We start from the raw sequence: 23,383 nt of genomic DNA, 5'->3' as shown, positions 1-23,383 counted from the left end.
GGGAACAGAGTCAGGGAAGGCACCTAGAAAAGACTAAAGATCCCAGGTAGTGGGCAGAGGTCCACCCGTGATATCCAGCCCGGCCCTGAGAGGGGCTCCATACTCTAGGCAAATGAGTGTGGAAGACTGCACATAACAGGAGGTAGAAGCTTACGATCTGAACTGAAGTCATCCACTAAGATGATCTCCTGGATCAGGCTGGCTGGAGTTCGGTTCAGGACGCTGGAGTGATGGGGACAGAGGAGCCTGGATTTAGGGTTCAACTTCCACTTACCTCTCCCTGCCCCAGGGCTCCCCCATCACCCAGTTCAGGGACCGGCACACTAGCCAAGAGCCAAACTCCTGGGCCCTGGTGAAAGGCTGAGGAGGGGTGTGCCCCTCGGGCTCTTCCGAGGACCTGCTGACCCTGGGATGGCCAGATGGTTTGTGGAAACGGCCCCAGCTGAGTCACCAGGACAGGACCTGTAGCTGCTTAATAAGCCCCAGCTAGGGCGGGGAGGGGGAGGGGTTGGCAGCCCCTAGCTGGGCCTGGGACGGCCCGCCTGCTTTCCTTCCCACCATCCTTCCTCTTCCTCTTCCTCCACTCACTGGGAAAGAAAACCCAAACTTCTTCAATCCCTGGAACAATCCAAATCCTATTCTCATTAAAGAAATGGGGTAAGCAGGAGTTAAACTTGACCACAGGGCCAAGTGAAGGAGGACACAGACCTCCCTCTGAATCCATTGACCGGCACCTCCCAGGCTGGCATCCATCGTCCTGAGGCCTTCCGCGCCCATCCTGACTCCCTCGGCTCCTGACCCTTGACTATCTGCCTCTGTCCTGCAGATCTGACCTTGTCCTTGCGCATTCCAATAATCCCAGCCATATTTCTGGGGTCTCTCTGACCCCGATTCACCAGCTCCAGCTTCTCAGAAGGACAGGATTCCCACACCCTCTGGCCGGGCGCCCTGTCTCCATGTCCCCGTCCCCCCACCCCCCTCCCCACAGGGGCTTGGCAGAGCTTCCTGAGGCCTCACGAAATGAGGGTCCCCGAGATGGGGCTTACCTCTTCACGGTGCGCAGGAGGGTAGAGCGGGCCTCATTGTGGAATGTGATGATGACGCTGGTGGCCGGCAGGTCCGCAGAGTAGGTTACAGACGGGCAACTGAGAATGGAGCACAGGGGTCAGAGGGCACCGTGAGGGCCTCCTCAGGGCAGGCTTGAGGCTTCTCTCTGTCCAGCCTGCTGCCCCCAGGAATACCTCTGTGGGACAGAGAAGGCAAACCTGAAGCCAGGCTGTGAGGCTGCCCTTCCCCGCCCACATTCCCCCGGCCCATTCAGCCTGGAGTCCTTGGAGGGAAGCCACAGGCCGAGGCAGCTTCCCAGGCCTGGTCATCTTTACCAAAGACCTTGCAGCCCCTGTCAATGAGCTGTTTAGAAGGGCCCTGACCTTCATGACTGTGTGGGCACCACTCCAGGCCTGGGGACGTAGCCCTGGGCCAGCAGCCGGATCTCCCCGCCTGCCAGAGAGAGACAAAATGAGGGAGACGGGGGTGGGGGTGGGGGGGGCAGCCTCTGCTTTGTGTCTGGCATCCTGTAGCTTCTTTCTCTTCTCCTGGCTCACGCCATTTGGAGGATCTGGAGAGGAATCGCCCCTCTCCTATCCTCCTGTGACTCCCTCCCTCTCGCTGCCCCAGCAGGGACAGCTGGCTGGTGACCCGGGCCAGGGGCGCAGCCTCACCGCTCCAGGGGCCCGGACTCCTGGAGCACACAGAAGCCTCGAGAAGACCCTGAACAGTGCCTGCCAACCCCCGCGGCTCTGTGCTCCTCTTCGTCTCACACCACATTTTTAGCCATTGGCTTCCCCCTCCTCAGGAAAGGGAATTAAAACAATCCATTCCTGCCAGCCTCCATCCCGGTCGCTTCCGCGGATGCTTTTGTGCGTGTTCCCGGGGCCGGCGGGAAGGCAGCTGGTTTTCATGACAATCTTCTTTATTACAATTGCTCTCCGACTATTCCAGCAGGGACGGTTTTTTTCATTCCGGCATTCACGCCCTGACAGCAGCTTACAGCTGAATTCCCAGGCCCATTTCCTGCCCGGCAGAGCAGACGGGGTCAGTAAGGCAGGAGTCCCACCAGCCCGGGACCCCCATGGGAGGAATCCTGTGAGGCTTTGGTGTAGGGAGTAGGGGGGTGGGGTGGAGGGGTAGGGAAATTCACCTCTGCCCCCTGAGAAGCCAGGCGTCCCAAGTGCATCCTCCCAGAGGTGTGTAGACTGGGGTGGGGGGACTGCTGAGATGGGGAGAAGCAGCCACCTCTGGCCTTCCGGGCCCCCCAGCACTGACCTCTAGGGTCAGTGACTATGAACCCCAACCCTCTGGTGCCCAGGAAGGAGAGAATCTGGATAGTGATGCCCATTCTTCACCTGAAAGGGGCCAACCTACCCGTGCCCCATCTGGAGAGTTGACTTGACGTCCTCCCGACCGGCCTCCTCTAACTCTCCCCCGCTCTGCATTTCTCTGGGATTTACAACTGTGATGATGGGAATTTATCCTGGTCCCAGGAACCAAGAGCCTCTGAAGAGGTTGGCCCCAGGCCTGTGTTTCAAGTTTGGGGCTGATAGGGCTTTTTCTTTGTGATGCAAGGAAGTCTGTCTTGCCTGGTCTCTCTGTTCCCCTTGAGGGGGGCTCCCTAGACTGAGGGCTGGACTAGGAACTAGCCTGACCATTTAGAGACCAGCAGAAGCTGCAGTCTGGAGGGAGAAGAGCAAGGCTCACCCCAGCACCTGAGAGCCCTTACCTCTGTCCGTTGCTCCTCCTACACACGCATGCGCGGGCACCCGCACCCCCACCCCACCCCATCCACCTCAGGCTTCTGGGAGGGCTGGCAGCCACACGGGAGCAGGAAGGGAGGCTGGCCTCAACACCCCTGCTTTGGATTCGAAGAGTCTCATTTTAAAACGCGTGTCATCCCAAGAGGGATTCCTCCTTTAAGTTCTTCAGTGAACACCTGAGAAGGTATGAGGGGGGCTTCGTGGGAGGGAGGGCAGAGGTGATCCACGCTAACCCTGTATCCGTTCAAAGATTTGGGTCCGTAAAATCTCCAGGCCTTGGGGTCAAGGTTTGCCATGGCCAGGGTTGCCAGGAAAAGTCCTCAAGTAGGGCTGTGTGGACATAGTCTTGTAGGCCCCACAGTGCAGGTGGACTCTGCACCAGGACTGACCGAGAAAGAACTGAGATCTGAGCTGGCCATTGGACCTGGGCGGGGGGTGAGTCTTTCTGAGTGGCAGGATAATTGTCGTACTTGGTAGCATGAGTTTCTGGAGGCTGGCAGTGCTGATGTCAGGACAGTTAGGACAGTCTGGGGCTCCCCCAACTCCATGTCCATCTCACCCTGAAGACTGCCCAGTCCATTGGATTTCAAGCTCCCTTCCAAGGTGCTAGAAGCATGTCCTCTTCTCTTATCTCTCACACCCCTTTTGTGCTGCGGAGGACCCGCTTCAGAAGGAAAATCAATCTTGACCTGCATCATCCCCACCTACCCTTAGACCAGGACCAGCCTGGTGCTAGGTACACAGCTGAGTCCCACACAACCCTCGTTGGTCACTCAATACTGCAGGCACGTGGCTGAGTCTGCTTCAACAACCCTGTGTGCACAGAGCACAGAAGAAGCCTCCAAACCAGCCTGGGTTGGCAAGGAACCTTCCCCAGACGAGAGGTCACACTGAGAAGAATTATGAAAATTCAAGTGGGGGTGGGGGTTTGGGCAGGGGAAACTGTGTGCGTAGATGAGGGGAGGGACAGGAAAGTAGAAGACTGTGGGAGTATCGAGTCCTAGGTGAAAAGAAGCAGTGGCTCAGGGCCAGGAGAGGTGGCTTATGCTTCAGGGTAAGGACTTCAGACTGTTTCCAGAGGTGAGGATAGGAAGAGGGCACTGGAGATGGTGACTATGATCTAGACAGGACACATCACGGGCCTGAACCAAGGAGGGGGCGTGGATGGCTTGCCCAAAGTTGGTCACTCACACCAAGTGGAGTCAGAGTGGGGATCATTGTGGAAGGTGTCCTTGGTCCTGCTTTGGGGCCTCTCCCACCTACCACACTGGGAGAACCAAGAGCAAGGCTGGGAAGCGTTTCTGGGAATTGCTGAGGAAATGGGGGCCACAGGGCAGGAAGAGGAGAAGGACAGGGATTCTGATGCCCTTGCACAGTGTGGGCAGGGTCGGTGGCCCCTCTTCACCTCAGGCATCATCGGCAGGCCCACCCACCCGCTCCGACCTCCCTGTGGTCCCGTGGCAGCTCACGCTCCCTGGGACTCCAGACTGAGGTGCTGAGGGGCCTTACCGGCGCCCACTGAGTCTCCTTGGCCATCTCAGGCCCTCTGGAAGTCAGTGAAACAGAGGAGACAAGAGAATAACTGAGAGTGAGGGTTTGAGGGTCTTGACAACCAGACAGAGCCTGAGGAAATCTTTCTCATTTCCTCAGTCCTTGTGAGGAACGGAAGTGAGCTCATAGGTGCTGGCCCTTCCCTCCAGGGCACAAGAGAGGCTGTACCTGTAATGGCGGGTGTCCCGGATGGCTCGGTCGGGGCTCAGCTTGTCACTCTCCAGCTGGTTGAAGGCATGTTGCCTGTAAGGGTCCTCTCCGGGCTTCAGCTGCTTGGCTGCCAGGTACGCCTTCTCATCGAAGCCTCTGGAAGGTGTTCCTGTCACCTGAGACAAAGGTCAGCATCAGAGGGGTGAGAGGCAGGAGGATAAAGCAGCCACTGTGTGGGGCCAGCAGCGTTACCTCATTTGTACCTTATCCCACCTCTGTGAGCAGGAGATGGTTATTCCCCCCCCCTTGTACAGATAGGGAAACTGAGGCTCAAGAAGTTAAAAACAGTATCCCCACGTGTACAGGGAGCATATGGAAATTCTCTGTACTTCCTGTTCTGTTTTATGCCCCTAAAACTGCTCTAAAAACATTAAGTCTATTTTTTTTAAAGCCCAAGGTCAGAGCTAATAAGTCACAAGTTCTGGATTCATACCGGTTGTTCCGACCCTGAAGGTCAGTCTCTTGAACAGTGGTCTTTGTTGGATTTGGAGAAGGTGACCCCCAATATGAAGTGTCCTGAGGGGACCACCAGCCAAGCTGTTGGTCGCCAAGCAACATACAGCATCCTAGGGATGAACTTGGGCCTGACACCAGACTGGGCATGCAGCGCAACACCAAGAGTGTAGATGAGCTGCTGTGTTTAGAGTTTAGAGTTTAGAGAGCTACCTGTGAGGACACACAGGCCCCTCGTGGCTCATGCTAGAGCTGTCAGAACACGAACGCAGTCAGTGATGCCTCTTCTCGGGGATGGTGCTTGCTGCTGACCTCGCCCCATGTCAGAGCGGCTGGCTCACTGCTGCTAAGTGCCAGGGAGTGAGGGATGACATTGGCCATGGCCCAGCCCCTCTTCTCTTAGCCACACCCCACTCTGTGCTCCCAAAGTCCCCCCATGAAAGACCCTGGGGAAGGACACATCTGAGATGAATGGAGAGACAGATGGATCTTGACATCTCATTATTTGAACCAAACTCTGGGCTAGATGTTCCCCCAGAGTGCCTCGAAATAGCATCAACCACTAGTGAGCATATCCACTGCAACCCTTCCACCTGCCCGGCAGCCCAGGCTGGACCTGTGGGCCCCCAGAGATAGCAGGAAGGTAGGTGAGGACTGTTCAGACCCAGAACTCTGCTTGAGGACCCCATCACAGGCCTCGCCCCAGAGTGATGGTCCCTGGAAGGCAGCCAGACCTGGGGAAAGGAGACCGAGGTGCTGGGTGATACTGGGGGACATCCACAGCAGCCCAGGGCCTCCATGAAAGCCTACCCCGGGCCTCACCAGACCAGAATGCAGAAGGCTCCAGGGGGCTAGTAGCTCCTTCAAGGATGCCTGTCTGTTGAGTTCTGGCCTCCAGGGGCATCCTGTGCTAGGAGCCAGCCCCTGAGCTCCTCAGGTCGGAGCTGGTGAGAGGGCTTTCCTTGCGTCCACCAGGCCCAGCCCCATGCTAGACACAAGTGCTCAGGACAGTGATCACCTCTGTGGTGGCCATGCTGTGACTGATACTTGGAGTTGGTGCTACACCAAGGGCTGGACATATGTGGCACAGCCCCCATGGGCTGGAAATCCATGGAAGGAGGGAGGGAGAAGGAGAGGAAGTCTGTTTTGACCGGAACCTTGGATTGCTAGAAGGACCCAAACTGTCCAACTTTGAGAGTGAGCATGAGAGGTCCTCTGGGTCCTTCCCACCTGGGAGAAGGATGGACGCTAACTCTGCCCCCACAATTCCTCCCAGCCCAGGTCAGAGAAATGGAAAGCAGCCTCCAGTTGATGTCCTAGGTAAAATAAAAGAAAAACTGCAGAAGCTCCCAAACAGAGAATATGCCACTGAATTATCCTGCGAGGCAACTGTGGGAAATAACTGTGCTTGCTTATTTAGGACTTCTGGCCACACTGCGGGCTCAGGAAGCCTCTGAATCCTCATCCCACACTCACCCATCACCCAAGAAACATGGATTGAGAGCTGTGCATCTACCACTAGGCCTTGGGACACCCCTCAGCAAGTTCCAAGGCCTATCTGATCATTCATTCATTTGTTTAAGAATGCTTGAATTCAGGGCGCCTGGGTGGCTCAGTGGGTTAAGTGTCTGCCTTCGGCTCAGGTCATGATCTCAGGGTCCTGGAATTGAGCCCTGCATCAGGCTCTCTGCTCAGCAGGGAGCCTGCTTCTCCCTCTCTCTCCACCTACCTCTCTGCCTACTTGTGATCTCTGTCTGTCAAATAAATAAATAAAATCTTTAAAAAAAAAAAAAAAAGAATGCTTGAATTCTTTCCCATCCCAGCCTGCTGCCTTCCTGAGCCTCAAGGCCTCAGGTGAAGCTTCCTCAGGGCTGTACAGAATATTGTGGAAGACAGAGGGCTGGGCCAAGGTGCACCAGAGAAGTTCCCTCCAGGGCCTCCAGACTGTGCTAGACATCCTCAAAGATGCTGTTCAGAAGCATCTTCTGCTCCCTTCTGCAGACGCATAGCCTGGGTGATGCTCCAATGGTCCTCCAAGGTCAGACCCTTCACCTATGAGCTGCCTTCTTCATGTGTGAAGAAGGGTGCTGGGGAGACACAGTCCCTTCCCCCTCCCAGAGATCTTAGCCTTGCTTTCACATTGACCTACATCTCTGGGGCCTGCAGCTGAAACCCCAGCCGGCCAGAGTCAGCCAAGTGGAGGGGACACGGAGGAAGGACTGTAACTTCCTGTCTCCCTGGAGCCTCCCTGGCCTCTCCTTGAAGTGACCCAGAGCTCTTCTACCTGTTCACAAGCCCACACTGCAGCTCATTTTCTCCCAACTCTTGAACGCTCCTTGCCCTTTGGCCCTGTTCTTTGATCTTGAGACTTTCAGGACTTTGACTCTCCCCTGGGTTCTGCAAACTCAACATCTCAAAACAAATTCGGCACTGAAGAACAAAGCTGCTGCTTCTCCTGCATTGCCTGTTGCAGAGGTGGGAAGTCCCAGCCTCCTGGTCCTCCCAGGAACACACGCAAGGGTCACCTGTGATGTCCTCCCTGATGCTCCATAGCCGGACCGAGACCACTGCCTTGTGTATCCACAGCGGTGTCCTATGGGCTCACCACTGGTGCTGAATCAACAAATATTTCCTCCAAGTCTAGTGTGTGCAGACACCGTGCAAGAGGCTGGGAAGATGGAAATAAACAAAAGCACTACAGACCCCAGAAATCTGGGACCCTGGATCACCCCTCACAGCTCCCCCGTCCCATGCTGGACATGGCCACGCAAGATCAGGAAGAAACCCTCACCCTCAACCTCAGATCATGGGTAGCTGCAGAAGTGGCCATGGAAGCCGGTCCCACCCGAACTCTAGCTGGAACAGGAGTCCAGGGATGGGGCACGTGCCACACACTGGGGACCAGGGAATGCTATTCCCCTTCTCCCCAGTTTTCCCACTCATACTGCTTACTAAGCACGCTGGCTAGGGGTCAATGCATCTTTTGGCTCTAGGCTGCGGGACTGTGAGGAGCTATATAGGGATCAACCTGGGAGACCCGAGATCCTGGGCTTGGAGCCAGGTGGAGTCATTCTATGGGACTTGTCCTGCTGCCCTTTCTGGAGGGGATGAGGGTGCTTGGAGCTGCTTGTGGAATTCACAGACATCTGTGCTTTTCTGCTCTTTCTTGTTTACTAGATGGTAAAAAAGAGCTCCCAGCGCCCAGCATATAGTAGGTACTGAACGGATGTTTGCAGAATAAAGAAATGAATGAGAGAGAATGAATGAATACCTAAATAATGTCCCTGCTCTTACCTATACTTACCTATAATCAACAATAAACTTACCTATAATCAACAGGGGAGAAAACCACAGTGAACAAAAAGGAATCCTCTGACAGGTCACATGATCTTCAGGGGCTTCCCCTCTCCCTCTCCCTCCGCACAGGCCCCGGCAGAGCTCACAGTGGCCCAGGACACTATGAGCGGGGACCCAGTTCCCTCAGGGGCTCGGGTTCTGGTGTTGTTCCCTCCCTGGCTCTGGTCTGGCCACACCAGCCTCCTTATGCTCCTTGAGCCTGCTGGCTCCCTTCCCCTCAACCCTTCTGTTCTTCTCTTTTCTGGAGGGCTCTTCCAGATGTCTGCACGGCTCCCTCCTTCACCCCACTGCAAGGCTCTGCTCAAACCTCACTTCTCCTGTGAGCCTTCCCTAGCCGCCCCCCTACCTGTAACACTATGACCCGAGCTCCACATTCCCTATCCTACTGCCTTGTTCTCAATTTCCTTCTAGCACTGGCTGTCATCTGATGTTCTAGGTATATTTTGCTTAGTTATTTTGTCTTTCTGACTGCTTCTCCCCACAAGAATATGAGAGTTGCCAGGGCAGGGATCATCTGTTTTATTTAATGCTGGATCCCAAAACCTGGAACAGTGCCTGTTGGTAGGATTCTAAATCAATGGTTAATGAATACGTGAGCAATTAACGGTCATGACCCTACTCGTCCCCTTGTGCACTTGGCCTACACATTCCTTGGAATGGACGTGGACCAAGTTGGTGGCAGGGTAGTTTCTGCTTGCCTTGGGGATCTCCTTCCCACTCATGTCTCCTGACAGGACTGTTAATCACTGTCCTCCTGTCCTATCTGGACCACCACAACCACGGTGGGCACAAGGCCCAGGCGAGGCTGATCTCTTACAGAGTCTGGTAAAGCAATCGTCATTTGACTCAGCCTGGGCCAATTGGAATCCACGCTGAGACTGAGCTATAAGATGAGCTCATTTTGTCATCACTGCTAAACATGGAAGGCAAGTCCTCTTATCTATTACATAGAGAAATTTTGCCTGGAGAATGAAGCCAAGAAGAAACAATCAGAGCCAAGAGACAGAAAGAAAGAGCTATAGTGATATTACTTAGGATTCCCTGGGGCTGTTATATTGGATCCCAGTTCATCTTGGGGTTTTGTGGGTTTTTTTTGTATATGTTTATATCTATCTGCCTATTACCTTCCTACCTACCTACTTGTCTACCTGCTACCTCTCTGTTCCATCTTTTTTTTTTTTTTTGCTGAAACTAGTTTGAGTTGACTATCTTCTCTAATAACCAAAAATACAGAGATGTCAGTCCTTCAGTCGCTGCAATGAATAGAAAACCATTCTCCAATATGAAACAAGGGCACCTACGTGGCTCAGTCGATTAAGAATCTGCCTTCCGCTCAGGTCATGATCCCAGGGTCCTGGGGTTGAGCTCTAATTTGGCCTCCCCGCTCAGTGGGGAGTCTGCTTCTCCCTCTCCCTCTCCTGCTCCCCCAGCTTGTGCTCTCAACCAAGCACATACACACTCTATCTCTCAAATAAATAAATAAATAAATATTTTTTTAAGTAAGAAACAAAATAAAAAACCAGCACCTCTGGGTGGCTCAGTGGGTTAACCTCTGCCTTTGGCTCAGGTCATGATCTCAGGGTCCTGGGATCCAGCCCCACATTGGGCTCTCTGCTCAGCAGGGAGCCTGCTTCCCCCTCTCTCTCTGCCTGCCTCTCTGCCTACTTGTGACCTCTCTCTATCAAATAAAAAAAATAGAATAAAATCTTTTTAAAAAAATCAAAAAACAGAACAAAAAAAATGAGCCATCGATGGCAATGACAGTTTGGTGGCAGCCATCCATTCCAGGACACCAGGATGATCCTTAGCATCCAGCCCAGCGACTTGAGCCTCCAGTCCGGTGAGGCATTCCCTGCCTTCCCCAGCACGAAGAGCTGTGGTCAGGGTTTCAGATTGGGGGGTTCCAACCGGACCACAATTTAAGGGACTCTTGAGTTGCCCTGGCAAGGAAGGAGGGTAGGGAGATGGTGAGTGACAGCCTGCTGGGCCTCCCACAGCCCTCCAGCCTCCTCCAAGAACTCTCGGCCAAGGCTTCCTCCCCGGTCTGTCCTTTTGGGAAGCACTTCCATATCCAACAAGGTCAATCACATCCGAAATTGTATAAGCTGAAATAATGACTCTGCTCTATAAAATGGGAAGAATTATGTCTCATCTTGGAGAGTTTTATTTTCAGTCCGTCACTTCCGTTAAACTTTGAATCTTGCCTGACTGGCTTCAGTTTTTTTCCGGCTAGATTTGCTTACTTCTTCTTGACTGCTAATTTAGGAAACAAACAGCAAAGGGGAAGGTTTAAAATAAGAAAGGAAAATATTTTCCACATCGTTTTTTATCAAAAACAGTTCAACCCAAATCCCCAAGCCCTGTAAACTTTCTTTTAAAGCATCCATGCACCTCTAAATTGTAGATTTAAACAACTCACACTCCTTTTAAATAACTGCTGCCTAATTTCCTTTTACTGCCAGTAAAACAGGTACCTGCTGGGCTGGCCTTTCACTCAAGTTCAATGAAACTGCAAATAAAAAGGCCCTGGTCCTATTTTGTGGACGGCTCCTGACTTCTTTCCTGAGTCTGCTCTAAACCCCAAACACCTGGCGAACAAAATGTGATTTCCAGCCACTCCCCTCTCCCCTGGGAACAAAGCCTCATCTGATGCTGCAGTCCCAAGTTGAAAGACTGCCATTCATCAGGAAGGCTGGGAAACCAGTACATGATTCACCAGCTCTGAGGGCAAGGTGTCAGGTTCCACCTCTCCCAAATGAAAAGGCGGGTCCCACCGGGCCTCCCCACAAGCAAGCCGCTGGGTTCCAGGGAGGCAGCCAACTCCCTCTGGCCTGCCTGCCCTCCTATCCAACCAGACAAGATGCTAGGGCTGGCACAGGGCTGGGGATCTCAGCTTGGGTACAGGAAACCTCGCCTGGGTATCAAGGGTCCCTCAGGGGCCTGCCCCAGCCATGTCCCCTCTCACATGGTCTCCAAAGCAGTTATGGAAGGGTTACCAGCCAGGCCTTTGAAATCTGACAGCTCTGGGGTAGAAGGCTGGTGTTTACTGCTCTCTGGCCTTGGGAAGACACTTACCCATTCTGAGTGTGCTTCTCCATCTGGAAAAATGGGGATTATTGTGAGGATTAAAGGAGACGACGTAAATAACGTGCTTAGCACACTATCTGGCACATAAATTATAATTATTAATTATGTTTTTGCTCTCCTGCCTTTTTACCAGTTGTTCTCCACCTTGGCTACACGAAGAATCGGAAGATTTTAAAAATCCCAATATCCAGGCCCTACCCAAGACCAATTCAATCAGACTCTCTACAGGTGGGAGACTAGGGTCAGGAGTTCTTAAAGCTCTCCAGGTGTTCAGCCTAGCAAGGCTGAGCCGCTGCTTTATAGAGATGCACAATGGTGAGCTGGTGAAATCACAGGACCAAGCACCAGATGGGACCTTGGAGGCCATCTCCCCTGACCCTCTTCCCAAGGAGCCTCACAGCGAGTCTGGGTTTTGGCCTCTGTATTGCTTCTCCATCAGCAAAGCCAACTGGACTCAGCTGGAGCCTTTGTTGTTGCTATAGAAACCACCACCTTGCAACACAGGCCCACATGCCCTGAAGGCTCTAGTTCAATTCCACACCGAGGAGCACAGGGTAAGGGCCTCCTGGGAAGCCCAGCTTGGGCTTCCAGTTAGATCTGCCACCACAGCCCAATTTCTCTGGGCACGCTGATGACCGCCCAGCCTTATGACGCCAGTGGTCTCATCAAGAAAGAGGGAGAGTGCATTCCCCAGATGGTCTCTGTTCAGGAAGATTCCTGGTCTAATCAAGATCCTCAGGTCCCATTCTCCACACTTCGCTTGGCTCAGGGGTCATCCAGGGATGGAGGGATTCTGAAGGCGGACCATGCTAGAGACGTGTGGTGGGATAGCTCAGTTTCCAGCCGCAAATTGGTTTACCCAGCCTGAGTAGTACAGAACCTGCCACCCCTCAACCCCACCCCCGTCACAGCTGCTGCTGAGCATAAGGAACTAGGAGGGCTCTCCTGCAGTCGTAAGTTGAAGCTGACTGCTCCCTGGGGGCCTACCGTGAGCTGGGTGCTATGCTAGGTGCTTATTTCCAGCTTCAAGTAGTCCTGCCAAATAGGTGCTCTCTTGATCTTGCAGTAACAGTAGTGGAAACTGAGGCCCGGGGAGATAAAAGAGCATGCCAAGGTCACATCGCTGCCGAGTGGCCGGGCTGGGCCTGGAATCAAGCCCGTCTGGCTGCAGGGCCTAAGTACAAAGCTTTCTCTGTCTGTCTTGAGACTACTCCTAGGCACAGATGGGCTCAGCACCCCCTTCCAGTTCTGAGTCCCTCGGCTCCAAAACAAGCTGGCCTCTGGTGCCCAGAACACAACCAGGCCCTGACAAGTGCAGGCTGGAGGCTGCCTCTCCACTGTGCCCAGGGTTCTGAGCATCCGCTCATGGCTCAGAGGCGGACCTGCCCAGTGCAGTCATCTCTTGGCTTGCCATGGGCATGGAAACACTTCTCTGCTTTGGCTAGAAAGGACACGGAAAAAGTGAGAAGTATGAGAGTTTGTATTAGTCAGACCCAAACAGCACATAACCCAATTTCCTTGGGTCAGCTGGGGCCCTCCTTGGTCTTCCCAGCCAGGCACGTCCTCAGGGTCCTGATGACCTGCAGCTACAGCCGCAGAAAAAGGGGACAAAGCCAAATCCTCTTCCGCTTCTTGTCTGCTTGAAGGTACCAAACCCCCCACCCTCAAAACTGTGCCAGGATCTGCGGCCAAGAGAAAGGAAGTGAGCAGAAGGAACAGCAGAGACAGGGCCACCTCGGGGCTCCCCAGACCCCCTACAACCACCCTTCCAGCGAAAACACGGTGCAGATCACGCAAGTGTCACATGTCCGTGTCTGTAGGTTATCGGTGAATTTCTGTGTTTCGTCTTCAGTCTACTGAACTTGAACCCATTGGATATTAACTGGAAAAATACAAGCAAGTGCAGGCCATGTACTACACAGAACACATTCAGTATGACGATTTCAAGAGCGTCAGCAGCCTCTTGCCTCACCCACTAAGGATCCCAGCTGGGCCAGGATCAAATCCCACCAGTCAGTACTCAGCAGGGGCTGATTGTGGCCTGGTGCCTCAGTTTATATCACCTTTTTTTTTTTTTTTTTAAGTTTATATCATTTTTTAGAACAAAGAGCCAAATTAGTTTAGTGAGCTGGCACTGTACGTTATTGGCATGGTAGGTCAAGTTTAGAAGTACATTACCTGTACTTTGTATATGATTAATATAATTAGTATAATTAAACAATTACGTTGTACCCTCTGAGAGAGAGAGCATTCATTACAAAGACAGACTTTTAAAATCAAATTAAGCAAAAAGCAAAAGGAGGGGAAGGGGAACAGGAAAAAAGAAGCCCGGCTCATGTGACTTTCTTCAAGGGGCAGTGCGGGGGGCGAGTACAACTTGTGTCCCTAGATTGGCACCTCCCCCTACAGCCCAGCATTTTACTTAGGTACAGTATACAAAATGACCATAAAATCTGGAAACAGGGCTAATACTAAGATTTCCTTTTTTAATGAACAGAGTCCTTTTGATGAATTCTTCTAGGATATGCTAAAGATGCGGGGTTAAAAACATTTTTTTAAAAAGATTTTGTTGATTTATTTGTTAGAGAGATAGAGCACAAGCAGGGGGAGCATCAGGCAGAGGGAGAAGCAGAACCGCCATTGAGCAGGGAGCCTGATGCAGGACTCGATCCCAGGAACCTGGGATCATGCATGACCTGAGCCAAAGGCAGATGTTTAACTGACTAAGCCACCCAGGTGTCCCAGGATGCTGTTTTATTCAAGCAGAAATCAGAGGCACAGATCATGGCTGGGATCAATCGAAACAAAGGGTTATGCATCTCATTCTAATAAGCCGTAACACAATGACTATGTCATACATTGCAATGTAACCTAAATGAACCGCTTAATCTATATGTTTGTCCATGTTCTCCTTGATGACCAACCTGTAGTTTAAAAAGAGCCTTAACATGAAATGTAGCTCATTCTTGAAAAAGTCTCAGTGATACAAAGATGTAAATCCTCCCTACTTCATTTACAAACTTCATGAAATCCTGATCAAATAACAACTGTATTGGGGGTGGTGGGGAGAGAGGGGGATTCAGCTGGAAGAATTTGAACAGCAATGTACAATCAGAAAAAATCTGAAAAAAATTGAAGATAGGGGGCGATTGGGTGGCTCAGTGGGTTAAAGCCTCTGCCTTCAGCTCAGGTTATGATCCCAGGGTCCTGGGATCGAGCCCCGCATCGGGCTCTCTGCTCTGCAGGGAGCCTGCTTCCTCCTCTCTCTCTGCCTGCCTCTCCGCCTACTTGTGATCTCTGTCTGTCAAATAAATAAATAAAATCTTAAAAAAAAAATTGAAGATAGGGAAATAGACCTACCAGATATTAAGACATATGAAAGATTGCAGACTTTATATAGCAAGATACTACTGGTATAAAGCCAAACAAATCAATAAAAGAAAACAGAGAGGTTAGAAATAGAACCAAGTACATATGGAGGGTTGGCACAAGGTACAGTTGCATTTCGAATGGCAGGGGGAAGAGAGAGACATACTATTCAGTGACTGATGTTAGGAAAAGTGACCAGACAATAGAGAAACAAATAATGCTGAATTTATTTTTTAAGCCAAAATAAATTCTAGGTGGCTCAAAATTAAAAAAAACTAGGGGTGCGTGGCTGGCTCAGTCGGTGGAGCATGTGATTACTGATCTGGAGGTTGTGAGTCTGAGGCCCATGTTGCGGGTAGAGATTACTTAAAAATTAAAAAATCTTTAAAAAAGTAAAGTAAAATAAAAAAGAAACTAAAATGTATGAAGAAAAAAATTACTTTTTGTTTTTGTTTTTTGCAATCTCAGATATAAAATCCAAATGTTACCCAAAAAAATGTACATAAAGATTTAAAAATGTTATAAGGCTAAAAATACGACAAAGTCAAGATACATACATCATGCTGGTATAAAAATATTAACCAAATATAGGCCAAAGAACTAACTCCTTCAATATGCAAAGAGCTTTTATAAATCAATGAAAAAAGAACCAATAATTCAAAAGAAAGGTAGACAAAAAGGATATGAACAAGTAGTTCATAGAAATGTGAAATACAAATGACCAATAAGAAATGAAAGAGGGGTACCTGGGTGTCTCAGTAGGTTGGGCATGGACTCTTGGTTTCAGCTTGGCTCATGATCTCATGGGCTGTGGGATGGAGCCCCTGTGGGGCTCCGGCTTTTTGGGGAGTCTGCTTGAAGGATTTGCTCCCTGTGCCCCTCCCCCACTACAAGCCCATGTGTGTGTTCACGTGCGTGCGTGCGTGCTCACTCTCTCTCTTTCTCTCAATTTCTGTGAATGAGTCTTTTTAAAAAATATTTTATTTATTTATTTGACAGAGAGAGAGATCACAAGTAGGCAGAGAGGCAGGCAGAGAGAGGGGGAAAGCAGGCTCCCCGCTAAGCAGGGAGCCCCATGCGGGACTGATCCCAGGACCCTAAGACCATGACCAGAGCTGAAGGCAGAGCATTAACCCACTGAGCCACCCCGGTGCCCCTCTGTGAATGAGTCTTTTAAAAAAAGGAGAAATGACAGGGTGCCTGGGTGGCTCAGTGGGTTAAGCACCTGCCTTCGGCTCAGGTCATGATCTCAGGGACCTGGGATCAGTCCGGCATGGGGCTCCCTGCTTAGCGGGGAGCCTGCTTTCCCCCTCTCTCTGCCTGCCTCTCTGCCTACTTGTGATCTCTCTCTCTGTCAAATAAATAAAAAAATATTTTTTTAAAAAGGAGAAATGAAAGATATTCAACTTCACTGATTATTAAATGCAAATTAGAATAAGATAATTTCTTACTAATTTGGCATATCCAAGAATAATTATATATAATGCTCAGGATTTTGAAAGTTTGAAGAAATAGAAGTCCTTATATGTTAATAGTTTATAAATTGCTATGACCAAGATCATTTGACAACATCACTTTATTCTTTTTTTTTTAAGATTTTATTTATTTATATGAGAGAGAGCGTGATTTGGGGGGAGGAACAGTAGGGGAGAGAGAAAGAATCTCTCAAGCAGACCCCATGCAGAGCCCTAAGTGGGGGCACGGAACCCAAAATGGGGGCATGGTCAGGCTCCATCTCAAAACCCTGAGATCGTCACCTGAGCCAAAACCAAGAGTCAGATGCTCAACCAACTGAGCCAACCAGACACTCTTGACAACATCATTTTAAATACTACTTTTTGACTCAGTAGAAGTTCCATTTTTAGGTAAACATAAACCTGGTTTTCCTGAGACAGTCCCAGTATACACCTGTGCTCTCAGGAGCCCCTGTGAATTAGAATTTGTCTTAGTTTAGGTAAGAGATTATAAGGTCCTTAAATTGTAGTTTATCCTTTGAGTAGGATTCTAAGTAAATGTTAGAATAAGTTATGGATGTACATTGTGATTCATTTTGAATAAACAGTTCATAAACATATGTGTGTGTCAATGTATAAATGTATCTGGAAAAATACATGGCAAGCTGGTATACAGTGGTCACCTCCAGAAGGCAGCCCAGGAGTGGGCTGGAAGACTGAAGAATTTTATTTACCTCTTCCTTTACACAAGCTTGGTTTTTTATAAGTAAGTATTTTTTCACAATAGAATTCTTTTTTTAAAGATTTTATTTATTTGAGAGACAGGGTACATGCACGAGTGGTGAGGAGGGGCAGAAGGAGAGGGAGAAGCAGATACCTCCTCTCTCTGTGCCCCCTCACACCCTGGGTAGGGAGCCCGACATGGGGCTCCATTCCAGGACTCTGGGATTATGACCTGAGCAAAGGCAGACACTTAACGACTAAACCACCCACACACTCCTACAATAAAATTCTTTACAAAAATCAGATGAACCTTAATTCCTCTCTACCTAAGATAAAAGAATTGAGCTAAATTATTGTCATCATCAATATCATCATCTTCAGAATGAATCTCAGATATAAATAGATGAAAAGTAAGACTTTCCTCACCTGAAATATTTGGGGGCAGAAGTACCAGCCAGGAACAGGTTACTCCTAATGGAGAGGAGGGGAAGGGAAGCTGCAGGGGCAAAGAAAGTAATTTTTCCCTCTACCTTTCTGAGTTCTTAGCTGAGACTCCCTAAATAAAAGACACACAAAGTGTTCTAGGACATAGTTCCAACATGGCAGGGTTTTCTCCACTAACCAGCATTTCTCAGACATGACAGGATATCAACCCAATTCTGACACTGTGTATCAGGAGACAGCCTCAGATCCCACAGGTGGAGGGCTCAGGCCCAAGGACTGTCCAAACTTCACATGCCAGTCACAAGCCCGGGTTGTTACTTGTGCTTCTGACGAACTGACTACAAACCCAGACCCCCTCCTGGGGTTCAGTTACATTGCTAGAACCTCTCAGAGCTTACTTACTACATCACCGGCTACTGAAGGATACGATCTACAACCAGATGAAGAGATACATTAGGGCAAAATCCAAAACAAAGGAGCTTCTGTTCTGGGGGAGCTTGGGTGGCGTGTGAAAGAGTTCTGGTTCCCCAGCCAGGCAGCTCTCCAGACCTCCTCCTCTTGGCTTATATGGAGGCCTTATATGACATAGGTGCGATTGATTAAATCATGGACCATTGGCAATTGATTCAGCCTTCAGCCTCTTCTCCCCTCCAGAAATCAGGGGGTGGGACTGAAAGGTCCACTCCTCTATTCACAGTTCAAGGAGTTCATTCCCGTAGCAACCAGCCCCCATCCAAGGTCACCTCGTTAACATGAGTGAGGACAGGAGACCCGACATTATCATAGAGCATGCTCTCATCGCTCTTATCCCTGGACATTCCAAGGGTTTGGGAGCTGTGAGCCAGGCACCATGGACCAAGACCAAAGATATATTTCTTGTAAATCCCAACAGATTCACAAAAGAAAAAACAAACAGAAGTTCTATTAACATGTATACATGGACGAACCGAGAAAAATGAGTAACTCCCTAAGGCACTCGGAATTCAGGATTACACAACATCTTGAGAGGGAAAGGGGAGGAGGACATAGATCTCTTAGGGGAGAGTAAATGGTTTTTAGGAAGATGAATGAGCTCTTAGAAGACAAGGTGGGAGGTGTGGTGGTTTGTGACAGTTTGCCCACGTGTGGTATTGACTTCTAGTCTTCTCTCCCATGATAAGAGTCAGTCTTCCTTGGCCGCTGAAACTCTTTAGGAAGGGGATTTATGACCAGTGAGTTCCTGTTGGAGGATTTGTGTTTAGGCAGGGGATGAGAGTTCAGAGAAAGCATCTTCCTGCATTTGCTGGTTTTCAAATGCCTACAGCTCAAAATAATCAACGTACCAAAATGGCATCTTTTGAGTGGTGTTTTCTGCTACCCTTCAAAGTGGAGGCAGGAGGGAAGCAGTACACAGTGGTTGAGCCCTCGAGTGTGTGGGTGTGTGTTCTAGCAGATGAATTCAACATCCAGGTAATGCTTGGAGGCCCAGCTTAACGTCTCCTGATTTCTCCTCAAAGCTCAAGCCTAACAACTGAAAATGGGGCTTGGGGGAAGGGCTAAGAAGGCAAGCCCTAGTGCAGGGCTGTAACTTCACCTGTGCTCTAAGCACCGACCACAGAACATTCTGAAGAGGACGGTAGTCAGACATTGCCTTTACCATTTGTCCGTTTTTAGCTTTTTACAAAAACCTCTTGTAAAATTCCTTGTATGGAGTGCTTAGCTTAGTAGCTTGGTTGAAAGGGGTGGGAGGGCCAAGGGGAGCTGAAAAGGGCTGTTAGTCAAGTCCCTCAGGCTAGCCCACAAGCCATTCTGCAGGCCTGAGGTACCCTCTGTGAACAGCATTTCCACACTGCAGAAAGGAGGTAATGATGCTTACCACCCAGGGGTTTTGAGCGCATTAAATAAAATCATTGCACCCTGTCCACATCCACGGGAGGCCCTCTCTCAATGACTCATAAATGGAGGGGGTTTGAAACAGATGAGCAAAGGAGGAAAAAAAAAAAAAAGAGAGAGAAAGAGGCAAATCAAGAAACAGATTCTTAACTACAGAGAACAAACCAGTGGTTACCATCGGGGAGGGGCTGGGGGGGTTAAGCAGGGGGTGGGGATTAAGGAGTGCCCTTGTGGCGATGAGCGCCAGGTGTGGAAAAACTGGATCACTAGTCGCACACCTGAAACTAATATAACCCTGTATGTTAACTACCTAGAATTTAAATAAAAACTTAAAAACAAAGATTCAACAATCAAAGAACAAAAGGAGGGCGTTTGAGCAAGATGCTTTCTGAGGTGTCTCCATCTTGAACTTGAAATCATCTGGAACAACATCCACTCACCCCATCATTCTTCAATATGTATTTATTACAGATCCTGGAACCCCTCTGAAGAGCCAAGAACTGCTTTGTTTAGGACCTGCTGCTGTTCTTGACACACAGTAGGTGCTCAGGGGATGTTTGTCCCATCAAGAAGGCGTGTATACGGTGCCCCTGAGATCCCCGCTCCACGGGAGCCAGGAGAGTGGTCTCCAGCTCTGGTCAGGTGTCACCGAGAGAGAACCTGCTTCTTCCTTGAGCTCCGGGTGGGAGGTGGGAAAACACAGGGTCTCTGGGGTGGGGAAGCTGCAGGAAGTAGGTTCCCCCCGGAGCGCCACCAGTGGTTCCTGACAAGTGCACGGGCTGGGCTGATGGGCATGGAAGTTTTGAGTCCGGGAGGGACAGAAATGTGTGTTTTATTGCAGTTGAAGTGTCCTTTGTGGGGAATGACATTGTTGTGGGTTAATGGTGAGCAGTGCTTTTCTTCCTTGACTAATATCTTAGAATATTACATTAAATTGTTTTTAAGCCACCAGAATGGTTATTAAATTAGTACCCTTTTGGAAAACAGTCTGGCACTACATTTCTAGTGCTATAGCCTTTGGCACACGGCCTTTTCTATTTTATTCTATCCATTATCTTCCCCTAGTCATGGCAGGGTGCCAGTTGGGCCCCAAATCTCCCATATATCCAGAAGATTTAAATTTTAACCTTTGGAAGGAGGGAGTAACTTGAGTAAATGTGCCCTCTCATCTAAGATTCCTGTTTTAATCACTCAATTAGTCATAGACAAATATTAGGCACAAAGATGTTCACGATGGTCTTATTTATAAGAATGAACATTTGAAAACAGTCTAAATATCAACACTGGGGCAAAGAGTAAGTAAATTACGTTCTATCATTTGAAAAGAATATTTAGCAGCCATTTACAATAATTGTTATAGGCTGTGGGGAAACAAGTATGCTCTCATGCTTTATTAGAGGGAATAAAAACTTGTATAAATCTTCTAGAGGTAAACGTATCGGTATGTATCAAGGGTCTGAAAATGATGTATATGTAGGATTCAATTTTAGGAATTCCTCCTCAGGAAATTATTAAAATGGGTTCCATTTATAATAGCAAAAGATTGTGGAGAAAAAAAAATCCTAGATTTCCTGTAATAGGGAATTGGTTCAGTAAGTTATGGTGTGGCCTTCGATAGAATATATTGCCATCATTTAAAAAGATGTAGAAATGTGTTGTTTTTTTTAACATGGGAAGCTGTTCGCCATAGAAAGTGAAGTGAAGAAAAGCGAGCTACAAATTAATATGGGATCTCAACTGCATTTTGTTTATCTGGACGTTCTAATCTGTCTTAATGAATAATTATTACCTGTGAAATCAAGAAAAAATAGTGTTAATAATATTAGCTCTGAAAGCTCTGGAGCGGTCCAGAAAAATGCTGGCTCGGTAACGGGAGGAAGGGGGCAGCGTATAAATCCCAGATGCTGGGCGACTGCAGCTCTCTGAAAATGACGGAGCTTGACCAGAAAGGCGTACTGAAAAATAGAAACTGGTTTGTTAGGAGCAGGAGATTACGGATGGTTTTCTATCCTTTTGGTTATTACTATGTTTATGTAATGTTTATTTTCAAGTGGAAAAAACCTCCTTTGAGACTTTTCCCTCTGTGGCCTCTCCCCTCCTTGGAATGGTTGTCTTTATGGAATGTGAGGCTACTTACTAAAAATAATGCCTTACCATGGGTCCAGTTCTGTACAGCTTGTTTTCACTTCTCCTGGGTCAAGTCTATCCTGGTGACCCCTTCCCCAGGGGCCGGCACATCTCTATCCTATTTCTTATCATCCCTGACTTCTGACCCCAAGCACCCAGATGCTGTTGGACTAACCAGACCTAATCTAGCTATCCTGGATGGACCCCAAGGATCAAACTTGCCGGCCTTGAAGCTGACTGTCTCAGGGTCTTGCCAGGGCACAGCACCCACCCACCCAAAACGAATCACGAATAATGGATTGGTACGTATTTAACTCCTCCAGAAACAGACTCTTTCGTTTTTATTTAAAGATTTATTTATTTATTTGACAGATTACAAGTAGGCAGGGAGGCAGGCAGAGAGGGGGGTGGGAAGCAGGCTCCCTGCTGAGCAGAGAGCCCAGGCCCCTGGGATCATGACCTGAGCAGAAGGCAGAGGCTTTAGCCCACTAAGCCACCCAGGCGCCCCAGAAACAGGCTCTTTTAGACACTGCTCTTGAGGGTACCTTTTCCTTGGTGGAAAACAACATGGCAGGGGTACCAAAAAGCTTTAAAGTGTTTACCACCTTTTGGTCTAGCAATTCTGATTCTAGGATGTTATAAGATAAGACGTCTATGAAGATGGGGGTACAGAGATATATCACTCAGTATTTTTTATACCAGTAAAACACTGGAAATAATCTAAATGTCCAACAATAGGAGCTTGGTTAGATAAACTATGGCACATCATAAGGTTGCCTTGTAAAATACAGGATGCCCTGTTAAATGAGAATTTCAGATAAACAATGAATAATTTTTTAGCATAAGTATGTCCCAAATATTGCATGGGATTTGCTTATTCCAAAAAAGAACTCATTGTTTCTCTGAGACTCAAATTGGAACATGGTTATACTAAAAAATTATTTGATGTTTATCTGAAATTCTAATTTACCTAGACGTCTTATATTTTTATTTGCTAAATCTGGCTACACTACACATCTATATGATCGGATACCATGTAGCCATTAAAGCTCATTTTTTAGAAGAATGGCTTTCAAATTGTTTCTTCTCTCCCTGTGTGTTAGCTAGACCTTCACATCTTTTAGTTCATATTTTAGCTTTCTGCATAAGATTTGGCTTGAAAATAAGGGTTCCACTCCTAAGAGACGTTTGAAAAATAACTGTTTTAGAAAACTAACAATAGGTGACAGTGCTCATAAAATAATAAGTAGAAAAAAATCTTGTTAAAAAAATAGTATGATCTGGGGTCATGATCTCAGGGTCCTGGGATCGAGCCCCACATCAGGCTCTCTGCTCAGTAGGGAGCCTGCTTCCCTCTCTCTCTCTGCCTGACTCTCTGCCTACTTGTGATCTCTGTCAGTCAAAGAAATAAATAAAATCTTAAAAAAAACAACAGTATGATTCTAAGTTTGCATATACACACGAACATACATGGAGAGGGAGAGCGAGAGAATCAGACAGACAGCAGACGTTCTAGAGGAATCCTAAAAAAAAAAAAAAAAATTAAAAAAAAAAAGTGGATGTCGGGATTATAAGTGAATTTTAGAAGATTTCCAGAACAGTTTTTCAGATTTTCTACAATGAATTATGGATATTTACATTTTGAAAAACATTTCTATTAGAAATATCTATCCTCTCAGATGACATTAATACTTTAATGTCGTTGAGCTTCTGTATCTGTGATTCTTAAATTTGGAAGTTATGAACACTTTGGGGATCTAATGAAAGCTCTCTGTTCTATTCTCAGAAGCAATATTCACACAAAATTTTGCATACAGTTCCCCCTCCCTTCCCTTCTTGTCAATAACTTTCCCTGGGTTTCTAGAATGCCATTCATTTATTCTGCTTGCTTATAAAGTTACTTATCCTGTCCTCATGGCAGGG

The 23,383-nt window shown here is 48.5% G+C and overlaps 1 protein-coding gene across 1 annotated transcript in view; it reads right to left on the bottom strand.

Moving 5' to 3' along the window:
• Positions 1–23,383, bottom strand: part of GALNT16 (polypeptide N-acetylgalactosaminyltransferase 16) — a 91,597-nt gene that overhangs the window by 28,340 nt on the left and 39,874 nt on the right. Inside the window, exons 2-4 of the mRNA XM_004739009.3 lie at positions 4,533–4,690; positions 1,047–1,145; positions 155–222 (exon numbers count right to left, since the gene is read on the bottom strand). Of these exons, the coding sequence (XP_004739066.1) occupies positions 155–222; positions 1,047–1,145; positions 4,533–4,690 (325 nt within the window). The remainder of the gene's footprint in view (positions 1–154; positions 223–1,046; positions 1,146–4,532; positions 4,691–23,383) is intronic.

Source organism: Mustela putorius, unplaced genomic scaffold, assembly GCF_011764305.1.
Source record: "Mustela putorius furo isolate JIRA1106 unplaced genomic scaffold, ASM1176430v1.1 tig00000129_pilon_pilon_pilon, whole genome shotgun sequence".
NCBI classification, from domain to species: domain Eukaryota; kingdom Metazoa; phylum Chordata; class Mammalia; order Carnivora; family Mustelidae; genus Mustela; species Mustela putorius.
Note: the sequence above shows the minus strand (reverse complement) of the source record. Positions and strands in the feature narration are given on the sequence as shown.